Source organism: Hemiscyllium ocellatum, chromosome 47 (genome assembly GCF_020745735.1).
Source record: "Hemiscyllium ocellatum isolate sHemOce1 chromosome 47, sHemOce1.pat.X.cur, whole genome shotgun sequence".
Classification (NCBI taxonomy): domain Eukaryota; kingdom Metazoa; phylum Chordata; class Chondrichthyes; order Orectolobiformes; family Hemiscylliidae; genus Hemiscyllium; species Hemiscyllium ocellatum.
In genome coordinates this window covers 25,202,359-25,223,982 of record NC_083447.1, presented here as the reverse complement: position 1 = coordinate 25,223,982, position 21,624 = coordinate 25,202,359, and the positions used below count along the sequence as shown (strand labels likewise).

At 47.6% G+C, this 21,624-nt stretch overlaps 1 protein-coding gene across 1 annotated transcript; it reads right to left on the bottom strand.

Moving 5' to 3' along the window:
* Nucleotides 1-485: 485 nt before the first annotated feature.
* Nucleotides 486-16,459, bottom strand: LOC132836658 (beta-1,3-galactosyl-O-glycosyl-glycoprotein beta-1,6-N-acetylglucosaminyltransferase 3-like). The gene is made up of 5 exons (XM_060856041.1): nt 16,172-16,459; nt 14,818-15,483; nt 5,431-5,952; nt 680-742; nt 486-614 (listed from the first exon to the last, which is right to left on the bottom strand). Exons 1-5 carry the CDS (start codon nt 16,457-16,459, stop codon nt 486-488), a joined length of 1,668 nt encoding a protein of 555 aa, XP_060712024.1.
* Nucleotides 16,460-21,624: the final 5,165 nt, after the last annotated feature.

Here is a 21,624-nt window from a genome sequence, read left to right as displayed (position 1 = left end):
GAGAGTTGGCACAGGACGATTACCAGGAGAGTACCAGAGCTGGAGAACTTTATTTAAATTTGTTCACAAATGGGAACATCATTGGTTGGGCTGACATTATTATCCATCCCCAATTGCCTAGATGGTAGTTAAAGGTCAAGCACATTGCTGTGGGTCTGGAGTCACATGTAAGCCAGACCAGGTTAAATGGCAAATTTCCTTACCTAAAGCTCATTAGTGTATCAGAAGGGTTCTCACAACAATGTTTTAATGGGGAAGACTCCTGCCTTTTCCCCTGAAATTCAATTCAATTCCCACCATCTGCCACAGTAGGATTCAAACTCATGTCCCCAGAACATTTACTCGATGTTTTCTGCCCTTGCCCAGTCCCTTCCCACTTCCATCTGTGATTCCTCTGGTTCTGGATGCTGCCAGGTTTATAGTGTAGTCAATCACAGGGACTCTGTTTCCAAAACTCATTCAACTTCCACGACAGAATAATCATCTCAATCCTTGTGCTCCTCATGTTGTGGCTCAGACTGGGAACACTTCACAGTTCCCATCTTCATATCCCGCAGTTTGACCGACACTGCTGTCCCACAGGGACAAATCACCTTTGGGTGTAGAAGGATGGACTGGGCAAGGAATGAGAATTTTAATCAGTTACTAAGTTAGCTTGGAAATATCTGCTGCACATTACATTCCGTCTGCTAATTCCTTCCTTACTCAGTGAAGTTGCCCATATCTTCGGTCGACCCCACAGCTCTCTCTCCCACCCACTTTTCAGTGAACCTGGAAACATTACATTTGTTCCCTTCAGCTACTCATTGCTATCAATTGTAAGTGCCTGTGTCTTTAGCAGTGACCCTTCAGGCAGCCCCACTTGGTACTAACTCGGAGAAAGTGAGGACTGCAGATGCTGGAGACCAGAGTTGAGAAGTGTGGCGCTGGAAAAGCGCAACAGGCCAGGCAGCATCTGAGGAGCAGAAGAACCAAAGTTTCGGGCATAAGCCTTTGTTCAGGAATGAGGCTGGTGTGCCAAGCGGGCTGAGATAAAAGGTGGGGGGGAATTTGGGGGAGGGGCGCTGGGAGTACAATAGGTAGAAGGAGGTGAAGGTGATAGGCCAGAGAGGGGGTAGGGGCGGAGAGGTCAGGAAGAAGATTGAAGGTCAAGAGGGCGGTGCTGAATCCGGGGGTTGGGACTGAGATAAGGTGCGGGGAGGGAAATGAAGCTGGAGAAATCTACATTCATTCCGTGTGGTGGAGGGTTCCTGGGCGGAAGATGAGGCGCTCTTCCTCCAGGTGTCATGTAGCCAAGGTCTGGCGATAGAGGAGGCCAAGGACCTGCATGTCCTTTGCGGAGTGGGAGGGGGAGTTAAAGTGTTCAGTCACAGGGTGGTTGGGTTGGTTGGTGCGGATGTCCCAGAGGTGTTCCATGAAACGTTCCGCAAGTACGCGGCCTGTCTTCCCAATGTAGAGGAGACCACATCGGGTGCAGCGGATACAGTAAATGATGTGTGTAGAGGTGCAGGTAAATTTGCAACGGATATGGAAGGATCCATTGGGTCCTTGGAGGGAGGTGAGGGGGGAGGAGTGGGTGCAAGTTTTGTATTTCTTGTGGTTGCAGGGAAGGTGCCGAGAGTGGAGGTTGGGCTAGTGGGGGGTGTGGACCTGACGAAGGAGTCGCGGAGGGAGTGGTCTCTGCGGAACGCTGATAGGGGTCGGGAGGGAAGTATATCCCTGGTGGTGGGATCTGTTTGGAGGTGGCGGAAATGACGGAGGATAATACGATGTATCCGGAGGTTGGTGGGGTGGAAGGTAAGGACCAGTGGGGTTCTGTCCTGGTGGCGATTGGAGGGGCAGGGTTCAAGGGTGGAGGTGCGGGAAATGGAGGAGATGCGGTGGAGAGCGTCGTCGACCACGTCGGAGGGGAAATTGCGGTCTTTGAAGAAGGAGGCCATTTGGGCTGTTCGATAGTGGAATTGGTCCTCCTGGGATCAGATGCGGCGGAGGCAAATGAATTGGGAATATGGGATGGCGTTTTTACAGGAGGCAGAGTGGGAGGAGGTGTACTCTAGGTAGCTGTGGGAGTTGGTCGGTTTGTAGTAAATGTCTGTGTTGAGTCAGTCGCCCGAGATAGAAATGGAGAAGTCGAGGAAGGGGAGGGAGGAGTCTGAGACGGCCCAGGTAAATTTGAGGCTGGGGTGGTATTAGCTCACCTTGTTTACCTTGTTTACTGCCCACCAGCTAGACCTCCAATCTCCAGGACACAGCAAACACCGTGACATTCATGGTACAGTCTCTCTTAACATTGCAGTGGTGTCACGAACCCACAGAAAACCCACAGAAAGCAGAGATGAGGGAGGGAGGCAAAGAGAGAGAGAGAGAGAGACACACACAGGGAGAGAAATAGGGAGATAGAAGAGGAGAGACAGACACAATGTCTTTGCCTATGAGGGAGAGAGAGCTGTGAGGGCTCACTGGGCTGAAAACATCCCTAAATGATGAAACAAAATTCAGAGACAGATCTATAGTCAATGACATTGTGGGGATGGCATTTCAAACCCATGGCTAAAGGAACAATGTCGAGGTGAGTTCTTCCTCTGTACCTAACACCATTCTGTCCCTGTCCTGGGAGAGTTTGATGAGGATGGAGTGGAGGAAGATTTACTCTTATCAATCCCAGGATTGTTCCTGCCCTGGATGTATACAGATGGCATTACATGTGGCATTACAGAGGCAACATTTCTCTTTGTATAGCTTCTGCTGTCATTGCCCTGTCAATTTTGGTGGGAGACGGATAAAAGGGAGATGTCTGAGTCCTTGAAGTATGAAGCAAGCTCCATTAAACAATCCCTGGATGTTAGACAAACACGGGACATTCACACACATAGGTCAGCTTCCATCATTTGTACAGAAAATTTGTACCCCTCAATTAGATTCCAGTCCGAAACTCACTCCCGCATATCTGGTATTCTTTATACAAACCACCCCGAGACCCTCAATTAGATGTGGACATCATTGCGGTGTTCTGATTTCTGTTCATTAAACAGCCATAATCATTCTCACTCAGTCCCATTTAGAATCTACTTGTAGAAATGGGAACTATCTCATTTGTTTTCTTTTTGACTGTTTTCATTTCTATGTGCATCCAAATGATATCCAGTGTCACTATTTCTGGTGTTAATATCTATAGTTAAAACATCTGACATCGCAATGTCCAGCATTACACTGTCCAGTGTCACAGTTTGACCTCACAATATCTAGTGATAGTGTCCAGAGTGACAGTGTTGTAACTGGAGTGACAGTGTCAAGCGTTGGAGTGTCCGGACTGACAGTGTCATACAGGGAGTGACAGTGTCCAGAGTTATTGTGCCCAGAGGTACGGTGTCCAGACTGACTGTCACTCCCTGTATGACACTGTCAGTCTGGACGCCATACCTCCGGGCACAATAACTCTGGACATAGTGTCATACCGGAAGTGACAATATCCAGAGTTATTGTGCCTGGAGGTACGGTGTCCGGAGTGACACAGGAGAATAAAGCTCACCCAAAACCAGCCTCCCGATCATTGGATTTGCAACACAGTGACATTCAACCATTCAATGACCCTCAAAATCGTTCAATTGTTCCTAACCAGAATTTACAAATAACAGATCTTGGATATCAAGTTTATAACTGAATAAATTGTTAATTTCTGTTTATGTCACTTTAGCAGAACACAGATGATCATAAACCCATGCACCCCCCCCCCTCACAATTCGCACACCAGCAGACAGTTAAGAGATAAACTTGTTTAAAATTTTAATTTGCCAGTTGATAACAGTTTCAATGATAAATAGTATGCCATCATGAAATCCTTTTGATGCTGGGTTGCGTTACAGGCACAAGAACTGTACACTGTGTTTGAACTTAGTCACCAGTCAATGCGAACAAATTCTGAAGACCTGTGGAGACTAATACTCATTCCTGAAGATTCACATTCTCATCTCAGACTTTTTAACAAGTTAACAACTGGGGAAATAACTAGACAAAGTCAAACCAAAAAGAAGACCATACCAGTCCAGCAACTTCCAAAGAAGCACTTCCTCCAAGCCCAAAATCCAGTCAGAGCAAAGTCACTCATGGTTTTTGCGTTCTCTCTCACCATTCTCTGTGGTTCCCTGCCTGGCAGCATTCCTCTTACTGACTGACCCATTCAATATCCATCCAGCTGTCAGTCCCTGAGCAGAACTACATCTCGGTGCTGAAACATCTGCTGTGTTCAGAGAGCAGTAATTCACCTGCATTATCTTTCCTGGCCAGATCCTAACAGCAAACACCAGTCTTTTGTCTCTCCAGTTTTTTTTAAAGAAGAATTAGCCACTGTTCAAAGTTCAATTCTCAATTTGGACTCACAGTTCCAAACCAAAATGAGAGAAAAAAAAATGATGGTCACAACACTGGTCTTACAGTGTCCAGCTGTACAGTGCCCACTCGTGCAGTGATCCAGTAATACAGTGTTTACTCATGTAATGTTTCAGTAATGCAGTGCCCACTCGTGCAGTGTTTCAGTAATGCAGTGCCCACTTGTACAGTGTTCCAGTAATGCAGTGCCCACTAGTGCAGTGTTCCAGTAATGCAGTGCTCACTCGTGCAGTGTTGAGTATTATTGGTGGATGTGTCCCTGTGAGACTGGGCACAAATAACCCCATCGACCTGTGGCCAACCACTTCAACTTCCCCTCCCACTCCACCAATGACACTTCCTGCACCACCAAATCCAAGCTATCTGACGACTGGAGGAAGAACACCTCATATTCTGCCTTGGGACCCTCAACCACATGGCATCAACATTGACGTCACTAGTTTCCAAATCTCTCCTTTTCCCCCCATGTCATCCCAGATCCAACCCAAGTCGGCTCTCCCCCTTGACCTGTCCATCTTCCTTCCTAACTATATGTTTGACCTTCCCCACCGACCAATCACAATCACCCATCCAGCTGGATTTACTGAGCACCTTCCCAGCTACCTTCCCCAAAAGCCCCACCCTCACTCTATTTATCTCTCAACCCCCTTACTTCCCCACATTCCTGATGAAGGGCTTATACCTGAAACATTGATTCTCCTGTTCCTCGGATGCTGCCTGGCCTGCCGTGCTTTTCCAGCACCACACATTTTGACTCTCACAGTAACTAATGTTACAGTGCTAAGTTTCACAGTGCCCAGTGTTACAGTGGATAGTATTAAGGTATCCAATCTCCACAGTGCCCAACATTATAGTGCCCAGCCTCACACTGCCTAGTGCTACGGTGGCCATGGTACAGCATGCAGTTTCACAGTGCCTGGCCTCCGCAACAGCCAGTGTTATACAGTCTCACAGTGCCCAGTTTCACAGTGCCCAGTCTCTCAGTGTTTCCGATGTCTCACCCACCACCCCGACCACCATCACCGAGGTTTACTCTGTCCCAACCTCCAACCCAGCCCCAGTTTTACCAAGTGTCCTGTTTCGGAGATATTCCTCCATGCACTGTATTGCCGTGTTGTCCATGTTGGGGTCAAACTTATTTGCAAAGTAACATCTCTGACGGACCACCCACTGTAGATCTCCTGCCCCATACACACAAACCAAGTGGCGATACCTTCCCGTGCAGGGAGGGTATAGGGCACCCCTCGCAATGTCACCAGCCTCAAAGGACCACTTTACTGCCCGGCCAAGTGTCCTGGTGGCTCCTTGGGTGTACGGGATGGAGCCGGGTACATTGGGCATTCTATGCAGGGTAGCCCACACATGTTCGTCCGGGCTGTAGGTGTCCTCTGACCAGTTGAGGAAGGCCTGGATCTCGGCACTGTCAAACACATTGCTGACAAACTCTCTGGTGGCCATGAAGTAGGCGCTGCCCACGAAGATGGAGGTGCTGATGTTCGGCTGATCTTTCAGTTGCGCCGTCAAGACGACTTGTTCGAGGGTATCGTGATGGTATTGCCAACGTTTCTAAAAGGCAAGCGCAAGAGAGAGTGAGAGAGACGAGAAAGTAGATATGATAGCTTTTCAACTTCGCCTGTGGCTTTTCCCTCCCCAGCTCCTCTGCACTCTCCTCGCCCCCAGATCCAGCAAGATCCATGCACACTCCTTCTCCTTACAGTGGAGAACAAGGCCATTCAGCCCCTCAGGCCTTTCTCACTCCTATTGCCTAGTGGCAGTCACCTGCCTATTTCTCCATATCCCTGCCTCCCAAGCCATTTCCCAATGCTCATTCACTGAGCAAACATAAAACTCATCCTCAAACTCTCCCAGTGGATCTGGTCCAAAAATACACTTCAAGCTGTGCCCTCTGGTCATAAAGGTTGAGAGCACTAGAAAAATAGATCCTTCAGCCCATCGTGTCTGCGCTGGCAAAACAGGCTCCTTGCTACTCCAGTGTCATTTTCCAGCACTGGGAACATCGCCTTTCATGCCTCACCAGTGCAATGGAGACACTTTCCTGTGGTCATCAACTCCTGGAGTGGGACTTGAACACAGAGCTTTTGCCTCAGAGTGAAGGACATGGTGTGCAGGGATATAGTTCTTTGAAAGTTGCATTGCAGATAGACAGGGTGGTGAAGTAGGCGTTTGATACCTTTACCTTCATTGGTCAGTGCATTGAGTATAGGAATTGGGATGTAATGTGCAACTGTAGCAGCCGGAGGAAACCCACGCACATATGGGGAGAATGTGCAAACTCCACACAGACAGTTGTCCAAGGCTGGAAACGAACCCAGGTCTTTGGCGCTGTGAGACAACAGTGCTAACCACTGAGCCACCATGCCACCCCTTTCACAAGACACAAGACACTTTATTCACATTGTGTCAAAAGATATCTTTTATCCTCGGTCCTTGTGGCATCATGCATGGGAGATATGGATCCTTGGTTACCAAGGGGAGGATAGATTATCGATAGTATGCAGCAATGTGGATGGTGGAACAGGATCAAAAGGGCCAATGGCCTACTCTTGTTCCTTGTATGTATGGGAGCAGATCTCTTTTTTTTTATCCAACTTACATCGGAACTTGCCATCATCTCATACAAATGGAGTTTAGGCTTCATTTACGTTTCAATTCCTCAGATCTCCCCACCATGCCTCTAACCCAAAATCTTACATCTGCATTCCATTGCAAATGTATAGTTGGTGAACAGTGAAGTATATTTCCTTGTCTTCATTACCGAGTGGTCACCCTGTACCCATTGAATACACCTCACCCCAATCTCCTTTGTTCCAATGGGAGCATCATTGACCTTACCAACTGAGCCGTCCAACTTAAACTTTCCATTCTGCGAAATCTCCACTTCTCCCTGTCCTGAGGGCCCTCACATCGTTTTAAAGTCACCTGAAATGACCACAACAATCCAACTGGGGCTAAACCAATTCGACATGCAGCATAACTCAACCATTTATTGGCATCAATTCCTCTATTTATGAAGCCTTCTGCTTTTCTACCCTCTTATGGCCTCCTCCATCTTCTAATGTTGATGAATGTTTATCACCAGATCCCTCTAATTCTGTGCACTCTTTACGATTGTGCCATTACATTTCTATTACCTCTCCACATCCTTCTCCCAAAACATATCACCTTACACTCTTCTGTATTCACCTCTGACTGGATGCTGTCTGTTCATTATGGTGACTCTGGACAATCATCCTCACCATTTGCCAATCCTCCAGGTTATCATTGCCCCGAATATGGGCACTTTGCCACATACTCCAAGATTGATATCAGTGACATATTGAATAAAAGCAGTCATCTATTAGGCTGAGATGCGGAAACATTTCTTAACTTACAGGATAGTGAAGTCATAGAATTCTGTACCACAGAAAGCTGTGGAGTTTGAGTCATTGAATATATCCAAGAATGCGATTAACAAATATTTAGGTTTCAAAAGCATCAAAGGCATGGGGAGAAAGTGGGAGTATGGCTGTGAGATAGAGGATTAGCCATGATCATATAGTATGGTGGGCCTCAGGTAGGGCCAAATCATCTTCTCCTGCTCCGGGTCTTGATATTTATATGTCCCAGCTGTGTGGATCATTCCCACCTACCAACCTACCAACCTGTCATCCAAAACAAGATCCATGAATCAGGGCTTGCGTTGTCAATTTTGTTGTCCAGCTGTTTTTATCTAGTGCCTAGTGAAACACTTCATTAAATCCAATTCAGACAACATTCTCTGCATTCAAATTCTCAGCTGCTTCATCAATGCATGATGCGAGGTTGGAGACTTACCTTTTGAAAACCTGCAGTGGCTTCACTTCATTAATTTGATCTAAGACAGGTTGGTGCGAATTGCAGCCATAACTATCAGCATCAATGTCAAGTGCACGATATAAAGTAAACTGGGATCCATGCAGTGTGAGCCTCGGAGACCCAGGTTCAAGTCGCTTCTGCTCCAGAGTTGTGCGATAACATCTTTGAACAATTTCATCAGTAAATGTAAGACCATTAACAAGTCGGGACAGGAGTCGGCCATTTGGTCCCTCAAGCCAGCTCCTCACATTCAGCATTCCTCACATCCATGTTCTTGCCTTATCCCCGTAACCCTTAATTCCCCACTGACCAAGAATCTATCCACCTGAGCCTTAAATATATACAAGGACAGCTCTCTGTGGCAAGGAATTCCAAAGATTCACAGCCTTCTGAGAAGGAAATTCCACTCATCTCAGTCTTAAACTGGTGCCCCTTTATACTGAGATAATACCCCCCTGGTCCTGGACTCTACCATGAGGAGAAACATCCTTTCAGCATTTACCCTGTCAAGCCCCTTAATCCTGTCCATTTCAATGAGGTCACCTCTCATTCTTCTAAACTCCAGTGAGAAGAATCCTGTTTAGCCTTTTGTTTTTAAGACAATCCCTCCATAATGGGGGCCATTCCACTGACCATTCTCTTACCTTCCTCCAATGAAACATGTTTTCTTCAATAAGTTGACCAGAAGTGCTCGCAGTACTCCAGATGTGCTCTCACAAGCACCTTGCACAGTTGCAGTAAGACTTCCTGACTTTTATACTCCAACCCCCTTCAAATAAGGGCAAGCATTCCACTTCAGTTCTGAAGAAAGGTCACCAGACTCAAAACATTGACTCTGTTTTTTCTGATGTGGTCTCATCAAGGCCTTGTATGGCACTCTCTCCACCCCTCAGGCCTGGAAATGGACTCTACATTTTGAAGAAAAATGTCTGTACTAATGGACTCTGTTTGTTGGTAATTAACTGCCATATAGTTTGTTGGGCTTATCACCTGCACTGTCTTGCATGTCCCTGGGTCTGGCAGGTCTTACTGTGAGCTGGGAGGCTCATGGGTCATCCTGAAAGCTGTCACCCAGAGAGCCGGAGCATGCGTAGGCCATCCTGTGAACCTGAAGGTTGGTAGGCCGTCCTGAAAGCTGAAGGGTGGGTGGGCCACCCTGATGACAGTCTCCCCGAGAGCTAGGTGGTGGGTAGACCGTCTTGTGTGTCCCTGGGTCTGGCAGGCCTTACTGTGAGCTGGGACGTTCATGGGTCATCCTGAAAGCTGTCACCCGAGAACCAGAGGGTGGATAGACCACCCTGATGACAGTTGCCCCTACAGCCAGTAGGTGGGTAGGCCATTCTGAGCGTTGTCGTCCAGAGAAGGGGTAATCTGGATGGGCTGTCCTAGAGGTGGTCGGAAGGTGTCTCAGAGCAGCCAAGAGCCAGAAGGTGCACAGGGGCAGGTTGAGATCCGGAAGGCTTGTGGGCTACCCTGCACGCTGTCATCCCTGGGAAGAGGACGGGTTGTCCTAGAGGTGCCGGAAGGTGTGTCGGGGTAGTCCATTAGCTGGAAGGTGCATTGGGGTGATGAGAGCCCAATGGTAAGTAGGGGCAGACAGAGAGCCAGAAGCCGTCTTCAGCGCTGTTGCCCGGGGCGGGTAACGGGACGGGCTGTCCTAGAGGTGGTCGAAAGGTCTGTCAGGGTGGACTGAGAGCCAGAAGGTGCGTAGGGGCGGGCTGCCTTAGAGCGGCCGGAAGTTGGGAGGGATTGGGATGATGGGGGAGAGGCTTGCTGTTTTTTTGGGGTCTGTATTGTATGCGCTGTTTCTTACATAAGCGGACTGTCTTATATGTATGAATGTCATTGTTACTGTTTGTAATGATTGAAACTGGGATTTGAGGTTTGTCCTCATTTCCCTGAAAACCGGTTGTATGTCAAGGGTTTGGGGCTTGGCTTTGTCATTCCCCTCCCTTGTAAAACAGCTGTAAATCTAATTGTTTGTATAAACTGTGAATTGTTTAATAAAATATAAATAAACAGGACTGTATGTTTCCTTTCTTCCTGGTGTTGGAATATAAATTGTGAGGAGCAATTATAAATGTTGTCTGCGAAAATCACAAAGCTGAATCATGAAAGAGGAAGGGGAGTGTAGGTTAAGCTAGATATGCTTGTACAAACAGTTATAAGCATCTGTTTCCCGCTTCTGCAAAAATAAAAACCACAATCAAGATCATAAGGCTCAGTGTGGACGAAGAATGAGAGGAAATGTTGCTTTAGCAAGCAAGGAAGCAGGTGGCAGTGAAGGAGGACATACGCTAACAATAGACCACAGAGGGATGTGTGAAATGGCCAAGCAAAACCTGTATTGTTACGCAGAAGGCCAGATAAGGCAAGAGATAAACAAGAGGAATGGGCGCTGGGTTTAGAGTAGTGGGAGGAGGGAAAGAGAAATGAATTGTATCAAGGTTTTGTACTGTGTGCCTATCTTGTAGACACCACTCTTGCAAGAGTATATCAGATGATACTGCTGCTGCAGATCTTGTGTTGGACTGAAATTATTGAAGTGAGTGGGTTCTATTTCCCACATAAATTAAGATTTACACACTTGTTGTTTTTCACTGCATCTGACACCTGCACACATGAAATGGGTACAAGGGAAAAATAAGCATGACTGCTGTCGGATGGTAGTGGAAGTAAAATAAACAGGCATGTCAAGGGATCTGCTCACTCTGAGAGCTGGCTCTAGGGGAGCTGGATCATCATATGAAGGACTCTTCAATCCTCTTGAGGAGAGGAGACTGACTTCGAAACAGCCTCAGTGTGTCTTATATGCTGCTGTTGGCGTCATCCTACTGAGGAGGAGTTTATTTTAAATTTTTTTTCATAGTTTGTTGTGATTGTTTTCTGGGGTTTCTTTCTGCTTATTTCTGTTAATTTGAAGCTGTGCTCAGCTGCACAGGCAGCTACTACCACCACTGCTGCTACAGTCTGGGCCTACTCCTGCAACTGAAGCCTGGACCTCGCCTGCACCCCTGCTGCTGCTGCCTGTGTCTACCTACACCTAGGGACGACTTCGATTGCTACTCCTGAGGCTGCTTCCGAAAAAAAATAAACAGGACGATCAGATGTTCTATTCACTCTGAGATGGCTCTGAGGAAGTTGGATCCGTGTCAAGGACTCTCCATGTGTAAACAGAAGGATGCGTTGGTGACTGGATAATGGCCTCTGTGAAGTTATTCCTGATGTAGGGGTTTCCTGCTCCTCGGATGCTGCCTGACCTGCTGTGCTTTTCCAACACTGCTCTAATCTTGACTGTAATCTCTAGCATCTGCAGTACCCACTTACAGTCATAGAGATGTACAGCATGGAAACAGATCCTTCGGTCCAACCTGTCCATGCCGACCAGATATCCCGACCCAATCTAGTTTCACCTGCTAGCACCCGGCCCATATCCCTCCAAACCCTATTCATATATGCATTCAAATGCCTCTTAAATGTTGCAATTGTACCAGCCTCCACCACATCCCCTGGCAGCTCATTCCATACGTGTACCACACTCTCCATGAAAATGTTGCCCCTCAGGTCTCCTTTATATCTTTTCCCTCTCACCCAAAACCTATGCCCTCTAGTTCTGGACTCCCCGACCCCAGGGAAAGGACTTTGTCTATTTATCCTGTCCATGTCCCTCTTAATTTTGTAAACCTCTATAAGGTCACCCCTCAGCCTCCGACACTCCAGGGAAAACAGCCTCAGCCTGTTCAGCCTCTCCATATTGCTCAAATCCTCCAACCCTGGCAACATCCTTATAAATCATTTTGGAATCCTGTCAAGTTTCACAACATCTTTCCAATAGGAAGGAGACCAGAATTGCATGCAATATTACAACAATGGCCTAACCAATGTCCTGTACAGCCGTAACATGACCTCCCAACTCCTGTACTCCATACTCTAATCAATAAAGGAGCGTATACCAAAGGCCTTCTTCACTACCCTATCTACCTGCGACTCTGCTTTCAAGGAGCTGTGAACCTGCACTCCAAGGTCTCTTTGTTCAGCAACACTCCCGAGGACCTTACCATTGAGTGTATAAGTCCTGCTAAGATTTCCTTTCCCAAAATGCAGCACCTTGCATTTATCTAAATGAAAGTCCATCTGCCACTTCTCAGCCCATTGCCCCATCTGGTCCAGATCCTGTTGTAATCTGAGGTAACCCTCTTCGCTGTCCACTACACCTTCAATGTTGGTGTCATCTGCAAACCTAATTGTACCTCTTATGCTCGTATCCAAATCATTTATGTAAATGACAAAAAGTAGAGGACCCAGCACCGATCCTTGTGGTACTCCACTGGTCACAGGCCTCCAGTCTGAAAAACAACCCTCCACCACCACTCTCTGTCTTCTATCTTTTGAGCCAGTTCTGTATCCAAATGGCTAGTTCTCCCTGTATTCCATGAGATCTAACCTTGCTAATCAGTCTCCCATGGGAAACCTTGTTGAATACCTTACTAAAGTCCATATAGCTCTGCCCTCATCAATCCTCTTTGTTACTTCTTCAAAAAACTCAATCAAGTTTGTGAGACTATTTCACTATCAACCTAAGAACAATCCTTTACATGCTCTGAACTGAACTTACATTATTTTGTTCACTCTTAACTCTTAAGGGGTAGCTATGAGCTCCCACATGGGCCCCAACTATACCTGCCTTTTCATCCATCGGCACCATTCCCCACCTTTCCCTCCACTACATTGATGACTGGATTGGCACTACCTCGTATTTGCATGAGGTGGTTGAAAAGTTCATTAATTCTACCAACACCTTCCAATCTGACCTCAAATTCACCCGGACAATCTCGGACACCTCCTTTCCCTTCCTGGACTCTCCATCTCTATATCTGGCAACTGACTAACCGCAAACATCTACTACAAACCCACCAACTCCCACAGCTACCTGGAATACACCTCCTCCCACCCTGCCCCTGTAAAAACACTATCCCTTATTCCCAATTTCTCTGCCTCTGTTGCATCTGTTCCCTGGAGGACCAATTCCACACACAATATCCCAGATGGCATCCTACCTTAAAGACCACAATTTCCTCTCCCACATGATTGACCATGCCCTCCAGTGCATCTGCTCCATTTCCTGTACCCTCACCCTTGAACCACACCCCTCCCAACGCAACAGGGACAGAATCCCTTGGTCCTCACCTTCTACCCCACCAACATCCGGATACATTGCATTATTCTCCACCACTTCTGCCACTTACAAACAGACTGCACCATTAGGAACATATTTCCCTCTGCACTCCATCTGCATTTCAGAGACCATTCCCTCTGCAACTCCCTTGTCAGATCCACACCCCCACCAATCCACCCTCCCCTCCTGGCACCTTCCCTGGCCTCTGAAAAATGCAAAACCTGCACCCACATCTCCCCCCTCATCTCCGTCCAAGGCTCCAAAGGATCCTTCCACATCTGACAGAAATATACTTGTACCTCCACCAATGTCAGCTACTGCATCCATTGCACCCGATGTGGTCTCATCGACATCAGGGAGACAGAGCTCTTACATGTGGATTGTTTCAGAGAACATCTCTGGGACACTCACATCAACAAACCCCACCGCCCCGTGGCTGAACACTTTAACTCCCCCTCCCACCAAGGGCATACAGGTCCTGGGCCTCCTCCATAACCTCCTCCCTTACCAGCTGACGCCTGGATATTCCACCTTGGAACCCTGCAACCAGGTGGATCAATGTCAATTTCACTAGTTTCCTCATTTCCCCACCCCAACTTATCGCAGTCCCAAGCCTCCAATTCAGCACCACCCTCCTGACCGGTCCATCTTCCTCCCCACCTGTCCACTTAATCTTCCAAACACCCCCCCCCAATCTATCAATCACATTCCCAGTACCTTCCACCCCCAGCCCCACACCCATCCCACTTATTTCTCGGCCCCCTGGTTTACAAGCCTCATTCCTGATGAAGGGCTTATGTCTGAAACATTGATTTTGCTCTTCTGCCTGACCCGCTGAGCTTTTCCAGTGCCACACTGTTGACTCTGATCTCCAGCATCTGTAGTCCTCACTTTCTCCTACACTCTTAACTTACCTACATTCCTGTATACTCTCCTAATCAGTCTATATCCCTCCTTATCCCAGGCCCAGCCCTTGCTTTCCACCCCATCCCTTTCACCTGACCATCTTCCTTTCCACACATCTGCTCCACCCCACTCACTGTCCAATCACAGCCACCTCCTCCCTGCATCCACCAATCGCCATCCCACTCACCTTTCCCCAGCCCCACACCCCCATTTATTCTGCAGCCCTTTCCCCTCCCCAGGTTCTGATGAAAGGTTCCGACCTGAAACGTCAATTGCCCTTCTACTCTGTTTGCAGCTCAACTCTCCAACTCCTCTATATTCCTTTGTACATTCTGAACCTCCCTCCATGCAACTGAGTAGTTTAATTGACCCTGTCTCTCATTGCACAGGCAGGAGTGAAGGACTGGAGGGGAGAGAGAGAGAGAAATGATGGAGGGAGGGAGGATGGAAAACACATGGATGAAGAGAGGCCCAGCAGACAGGAAGGCGGTAACCTTTTTGAACCCTGGCGCAGGATCCGACTCAATCACGTTGGAGCCGTTCAGAGCTCTGAGGCTGCGGACTATCTCCCGGTTGGTCTTCAGGGGGAAGTCTTGGCCACACACATTGATGAAGTACCTCCAGGGGACAGGGCTCTCCAGCAGCTCCTTCATGCAGTTGAGATCCGCCTGAACTCTGCTCCAGCCAGCATAGGTGACCCACTCCAGCTTGGCTGCGACAAAGACATTGTGGAAACACGAAGCGATGGCCCGAACGGCCGCATGAAATTGACCCGGGGATTTGCGGTCCACGTGGATACAGTAGACATTCTGTGGGGCGTAAATGCTCCGTAGAAGCCTCTCGAACATCTCAATGCTCTGGTGGATGACCATGGAGTAAGCCAAGGGGAAGTGTTCCTCCTCAGGGCTCAGGGGGACAGTGATATACTTACGGGCCCTCACAAACGATCTGCAATTTCGGGTCATGTTCAGATAATCTCCCTCAGTGATGGCTTGGTGCTTGAGGGAGACAGTAATAGAGTTGAGGAGGGCCCTTTCCACCTCCTGCCTGTCCCCCTGGATGATCTGCCAGCAGGTGGAGTTCTCCTCGACCAGCAGGTGTTCCTGCATTGGACTGGCGCCTGGTTTCACCAGCCTGAGGGTCAGCTGGCCCCCTCCTCTCTGGACCAGCAGCCATTGGCACAACAAGACCACACTGAGTACACACAGCGCTGATCTGAGGCACGACCAGCGGGCACAACGCTGACTCAGCTTGGGCATGGCACTTTCCAGAGGGCAGTGTCCCCAGTCTATAGGCGATAGGCAAATGCAGAATGGATGCTCTCTGTGCTGGGCAGCACTGCCTCCACCAAGCCTTGGGGAAGGAGTGACTGCAATTTGCTGGAGAGGTCGCCCCAGCCAGTCCCCTCTCCTTGTTAGACTCTTGTCTTCCCTTATCCCCAAGATTCAACGAATGACTCCGACATTCACTCCCTCTCCCCCCGGAACTGCTCTCCCTCTGGAGTTCCTGTCCCACTTTAACACCTCTCCCTCTCTCCGTTACCCCTTTGTAACCCCGCTCCCTCGATAACCCCTCTCCTTTTGTAATCCCTCTCCTCCACTAACTCATCCCTCTCCCTCTGTAACTCCTCTCTCTCTCGAACTCCTCTCTCCCTCTGTAACTCCTCTCTCTCGTTTCTCTCTCTCTGTAACTCCTCCCTCTCTGTGTAACTCCTCTCTCTCTCTCTCTCTCACACACACACACACACTAACTCCTCTCTCTCTTTCTCTGTCCCTCAGTGACTCCTCTCCTCCCTCTCTGGGTAACTCCTCTCCCTCTTTCTCTGTCTCTCTCAGTAACTCCTCCCGCCCTCCTCTGGATGAAACCAGCCAATGTTCCGTTGTTTCTCTCTCGGAGTCCGGGCTCCTCTTGCTCCTGTCTGTCTGCCTGCCTGGCTCCAGGCGTTTCCTTGCCCGGTCTCTGCTTCTCTCCGGCCGTTCCTGGACCGGTGTTGCCCGGGTGAAGTAAACGAGAGGATCGCGATGGTGAGCAGTCTGGATCGGAGAACCGACTACCAGAGAGAACACAGAGCCAGCCAAGCCCAATAAACCTGCCCCAGCCTGGGCTGAGATGCTCTTTCAGGAAGGAACCTGCCATCGAGCCCACAACAATGTGGGAGGGGTAACCCTTGGGTGAAGAGAGGGCCAGGAGACGGGAAGGTGGTTCCCTGTTTGTACTGTGACTCTTAACTGCCCTCTGGGCTATTAGGGATGGCTAATAAACACTGGGCCTGGCCAACCGTGCCCCCATCCCATGAATTTATTTGAAAAAAAGTGACGATAATAAATCAAATTAAATCAAACTTCACCACCCGTCATCTCTCTCTGTCTGTGGTGCGAAATTGGAATTATGGTGATTTGACCGTTCATAATAAAGCTGTGAATCTGAGCACAGTAAGTTGATATGAATCCAAAAAGACAACTCCCCTGGCCGAGAGTGGCTCCGAGGTTAACATTGCTAGAGCACAGTGCCAAGGACCAGAGTTTAATTCTAGCCTTGGGTGGCTGTGTGGAGTTTTGCATGTTGTCTGCATGGGTACCCTTCGGGTGCTCTGATTTCAAAGATGTTCAAGTTAGGTGGATTGGCCATGCTGAATTGCCCATAATGTCCAGGGATGTGCAGGCTGGGTGGGTTACAATAGCCACACACACACATACAAACACAGCAGAACACTCCTGCAGGTTTCGGCAATGCTCAAGCTAATGCAACATCCTGGTGGATCTCCTTTGCCCCCACCTCCAGTACAATCACATCCTTCCTATAATGCCGTGACCAGAACTGCACACAGTACTCCAGCTGTGGTCTCACCAAAATCCCGTAAAGCTCCAACATGACACCTCCCTGCTCATGTATTCAGTGGCTTTGACCCTTCTTAATTCCCTTACCTGCCTATCCTACTGCCTTCACAGATGGCTGGACACACAAACCAGGAACCGTCTAATCTGTGCTTGCCAGGGTCCTCCTATTTAACATGTACTCCCTTGCCATGTTAGTCCTCTGGAAATGCATGTCACAGAAATTTTGGCATTCAGTAGCACAGCATGGAGAAAAAAAACGACTGGCATCAAGAACTGGCATCTTTTAAACATTGTAACTGTGCTCACATACATTACTTCGTCTGGAAGTTCATTCCATCACAAACCACTCTGGGGAAAAGAGTTGCTCCTCAATCTTTAAATCTTTTTCCTCTGACCTTACAAATATGGCCCTGAGTCTGAACTCCCCCACACTAGGGAAAAGACCTTTGTCATTCACCTTATCAATCACTGTCATGATTTTATAAACCTCAACAAGGTCACCCCTCAATTTCCTATTCTGCAGTGCAAAACACGTATAGTTCTGATGTGGATCCTTTAGAGAGGGGACAGAAAATGTTTACCAGGATGTTGCCTGGAATGGGGGATTTTACCTGTGAAGGAAGATTGGATAGATTGGGTTTGTTTTCACGAGAATGCAGGAGGTTGAGGGTCGACCTTATAGAAGTTTATAAGATTGTGAATGGCATGGATAGGGTGGAAAGTATGAGGTCTTTTCTCAGGGTGGAAGAGTCAGTTACTCGGGGACACAGGTTCAAGGTGCAGGGGTCAGTGGGGTGTTTAAAAGAGATATGTGAGGCATGTTTATCATGGAAAGGGTGGTGAGTTCATGGAACACACTGCCAGAACAAACAATGGAAGCAGATACAATTGTAGTTTTCAAGAAGCATCCAGCAGCAGGCATGAATAGGAAGGGAACGGGAATACGGATCCTGTAAGTGAAGACAGTTTTAATATGGAAGGCAAAATGTGTCAGTGCAGGCTTGGAGGGTTGAAGGGCCTGTTCCTGTGCTGTAATGTTCTTTGTAAAATGTCCCCAGCCTCTCCAGTCTACTTTTATATCTCAAACCTGCACTCCTGGCAACATCCTGGTAAATCTTTTCTGAACCATCTCCAGTTTAATAATATCCTTCCTACAGCAGCGTGAGCAGAACAGGACACAGTCTTCCACAACTGGCCTTACCAACTTCCTGTCCAACCTCAGCACGCCCTCCCAACTCCAATATTCAGAGAGCTGAACAATGAAGGTTATCACACTCCAGCAGGTATTGTTTCACCCTGACTCCCCTTGTAACTGTCCACATCTCACTGGGACACTGATGGGAAACATCTTGGCTCTTTGACTGATTCGACCAAGTCTCATTTCCTACTGTTCCTGTGTATCCCTCAGAACAGGAATGTAATGTGCATTCCCATGGCAACATCACAATGACAGACTTGTTTCTGGATTCACATGAAGTGGGCATCACTGACTGGGACAGCCTTGTTATCCATCTCCCTAATCTCTCCGGCATAAATGATAAGGAACTCTCCTCTTTAGCTCCACTGTCTTTGTGTCTGTGAGGAATATACTGCAGGGCAGTTTTAAGTGTATTACAAGAAAGAGTTAACACCTCTTTATTTCTTTCAATTTTAAAATCAAGCGGAACTAAATTTAGTTCTCGTTTGCTTCAATAATCAGAGTACACACCCGATTATTTCCCAATTCAGTAACTGTAATAACCAGATGGGTCACCTTCCCAACACACTGCCCGACCAAATACATTGAAAACGGCTTCGGAAAGGCCTGAGTTCAAATAGAGTGCTGCTGCACCTCACTGTCCCTCCAATAAAGAGTGAGTCAATGATGGGATCTGAAATCTGTCCAGAGAGCTTCCAAACTGGGTCCAGGCAGTTATTCAAATATCCCCTCACTCCAGACAATTCCGAACTATCTCAGAGAGGGTGCAGAATATTCCCAAAGGGGAGAGGGGCCAGCAGGATGTTGCTGTACACATTGGAACCCATGATACAGGATGGGAAAAGGACCAGGTTCTGAGGAGAGAGAATAGGAATTTAGGCAGGAACTTAAAAAGTCGATCCCCGGGGGTAGTTGTAGGAGGGGGATGAGGGTGTGAGACCTTTTAGGGTAGAGAGTATGAGAAGGAATATCAGGCTGATATGATTTAACCAAATCAGAAATTATAGATGTACTTAATAAAAGCAGAGGGCTGAGTAAACGGATTCCCGCGGCTGGGGTTTGAGATTTCACTCCCTGTTGCCGGTTTCCTCCCTCATTCATTCCATTTCACGGAAACGCGATTTGACAGTAACTTTCTTAAAGGGGACAGAGACCCCACCCCATTCAATCTGTATCTAACAGGTCCGTGCTGATGGAGACAACTTGTTTGATGTCCTGCAAACTGTTCAAGTCCCGGTAGATGGTTCTGAGGGGGATTAGTATTCTCATCTTTTCATAGTTTCAGGTGAGACAGTGCGCTGGGGAGTGGGGAGACCACAGTTTGATGAATGACTGAATGAAATGCGGAAGAGTAAATACCGAGCGATTGTGAGTGGGTTGGCAAATAAAGGACCTCAATATAAAAATAAAGAAACTTATTGCACAATATCTTACACAACCATAGAACATGGTAATACATGTCTCTGGTGGTACATGTCGGCACAAATGATGTCGGGAAGAAGAGGAGGAACATACTACAGCAGGACTTCGGAGAATTAGGAAGAAGGGTGAAAAGCAGGACGGCCAGGGTGGTTATCTCCGGTTTGCTACCAGTTCCTTGGGCTGGTGAGGCCAAAAACAGGGAGATAATGGACTTGAACGTGTGGCTGGGGAACTGGTGCAGGAAGCAAGGATTTAAATTCTTGGATCACTGGGGTATGTTTTGTGGTAAGAATAAATTATATAAGAGAGACGGTTTACACGTTAATAGATTAGGGACCAGCATTCTGGCAGGCAGGTTTGCTACTGCAACACCGCCACGTTTAAACTAAGTAGCGGGATGTTGGGGGTGGGGGGAACAAACTGGATGTTTGAGAAGGAAATTGAAGGGAAAGTTAGAACAAGGGAAGTCAAGAAAGACAACTGTATCAATGAGGCAGAAAACTCAGAAAGGGATCATGCTGAAATGCTGAGTGAAAGAGGAGCTGATAGGAAGGGTGAGGGCAGTAAGAAATTAAAAATACTATACATGAACTCATGAAGCATTAGAAATAAGATGGATGAGCTTGAGGCTTTTTTGGAAATTGGCAGATATGATATTGGGGGGATAACTGAGACGTGGCTTCAAGTGGACACGGCCTGGGAAATGAATATTCAAGGCTACACGTGCTTTTGTAACAACAGACTGACAGGCAGAGGGGGTGGGTTGGCCATATTGATAAGGGATGATATTCAGTCCTTTGTACGGGGGGACCTAGAATCAGGGGATGTAGAGTCAGTGTGGATCGAGCTGAGAAATTCTAAGGGTAAAAAGACCCTCTTGGGAGTTACCTACAGGCCCCCAAACAATAGTCTGGATATCGGATGTAAGTTGAATCAGGAGCTGAAATTGGCCTGTCGCAAAGATGTTACTACAGTTGTTTTGGGGGATTTCAACATGCAGGTAGACTGGGAGAATGAGGATGGTACTGGACCTCAAGAAAGAGATTTTGTGGAGCGCCCCTGAGATGGATTCTTAGAACAGCTGGTGCTGGAGCCTACCAAGGAGAAGGCAATTCTAGCTCTGGTATTGTGCAACGAACCAGAATTGATCAGGGACCTCGAAGTGAAGGAGCCATTGGGACGAAGTGACCATAATACAATAAGCTTATATCTGCAATTTGAGAGGGAGAGGGTACAATCAGAAGTGACAATATTTCTGTTGACTAAAGGGAACTATGAGGGAGGAGCTGGCCAAAGTCCATTGATGCAAAGTCCATTAGCAGAGATGACAGTGGAGGAGCAATGGCAGATATTTCTGTGTATAATGCAGAAGATGCAGGATCAGTTCATTCCAAGAAGGAATCTCCCTGAGGTAACAGTGACTGAAGGACCTGAACTGAAGGGAGTTTATATTTGCTGGGAATTGGTGTTGGATAGACTGTTAGGTCTGAAGATTGATAAGTCCCCGGGGCCTGATGGTTTACATCCCAGGGTACTGAAGGAGGTAGCTTGAAAATCGTGGATGCATTGGTGATTATTTTCCAGAGTTCGATAGATTCGGGATCAGTTCCTGCGATTGGTGGGTGGCTAATGTTGTACCACTTTTTAAGAAAGGTGGGAGAGAGAAAGCAGGAAATTATAGATCAGTTAGTCTGACCTCAGTGGTGGGAAAGATGCTGGAGTCTATTATAAAGGATGAAATTGCAACACATCTGGATAGTAGTAACAGGATAGGTCAGAGTCAGCATGGATTTATGAAGGGGAAATCATGCCTGACTAATCTTCTGGAATTTTTTGAGGATGTA

Excerpts from the sequence above, each read along its gene's own strand:
- LOC132836658 (XM_060856041.1), bottom strand. The coding sequence starts at position 16,459 with ATGGCAGGTTCCTTCCTGAAAGAGCATCTCAGCCCAGGCTGGGGCAGG. Across the intron at positions 15,484-16,171 it reads CTGGTTTCATCCAGAGGAGG|AGAGGAGGGGGCCAGCTGAC; the intron begins GCGGGAGGAGTT and ends CTGCTGGTCCAG. Across the intron at positions 743-5,430 it reads AAACTGGGGCTGGGTTGGAG|CTGTGGGGTCGACCGAAGAT; the intron begins GTTGGGACAGAG and ends TGGGAGAGAGAG.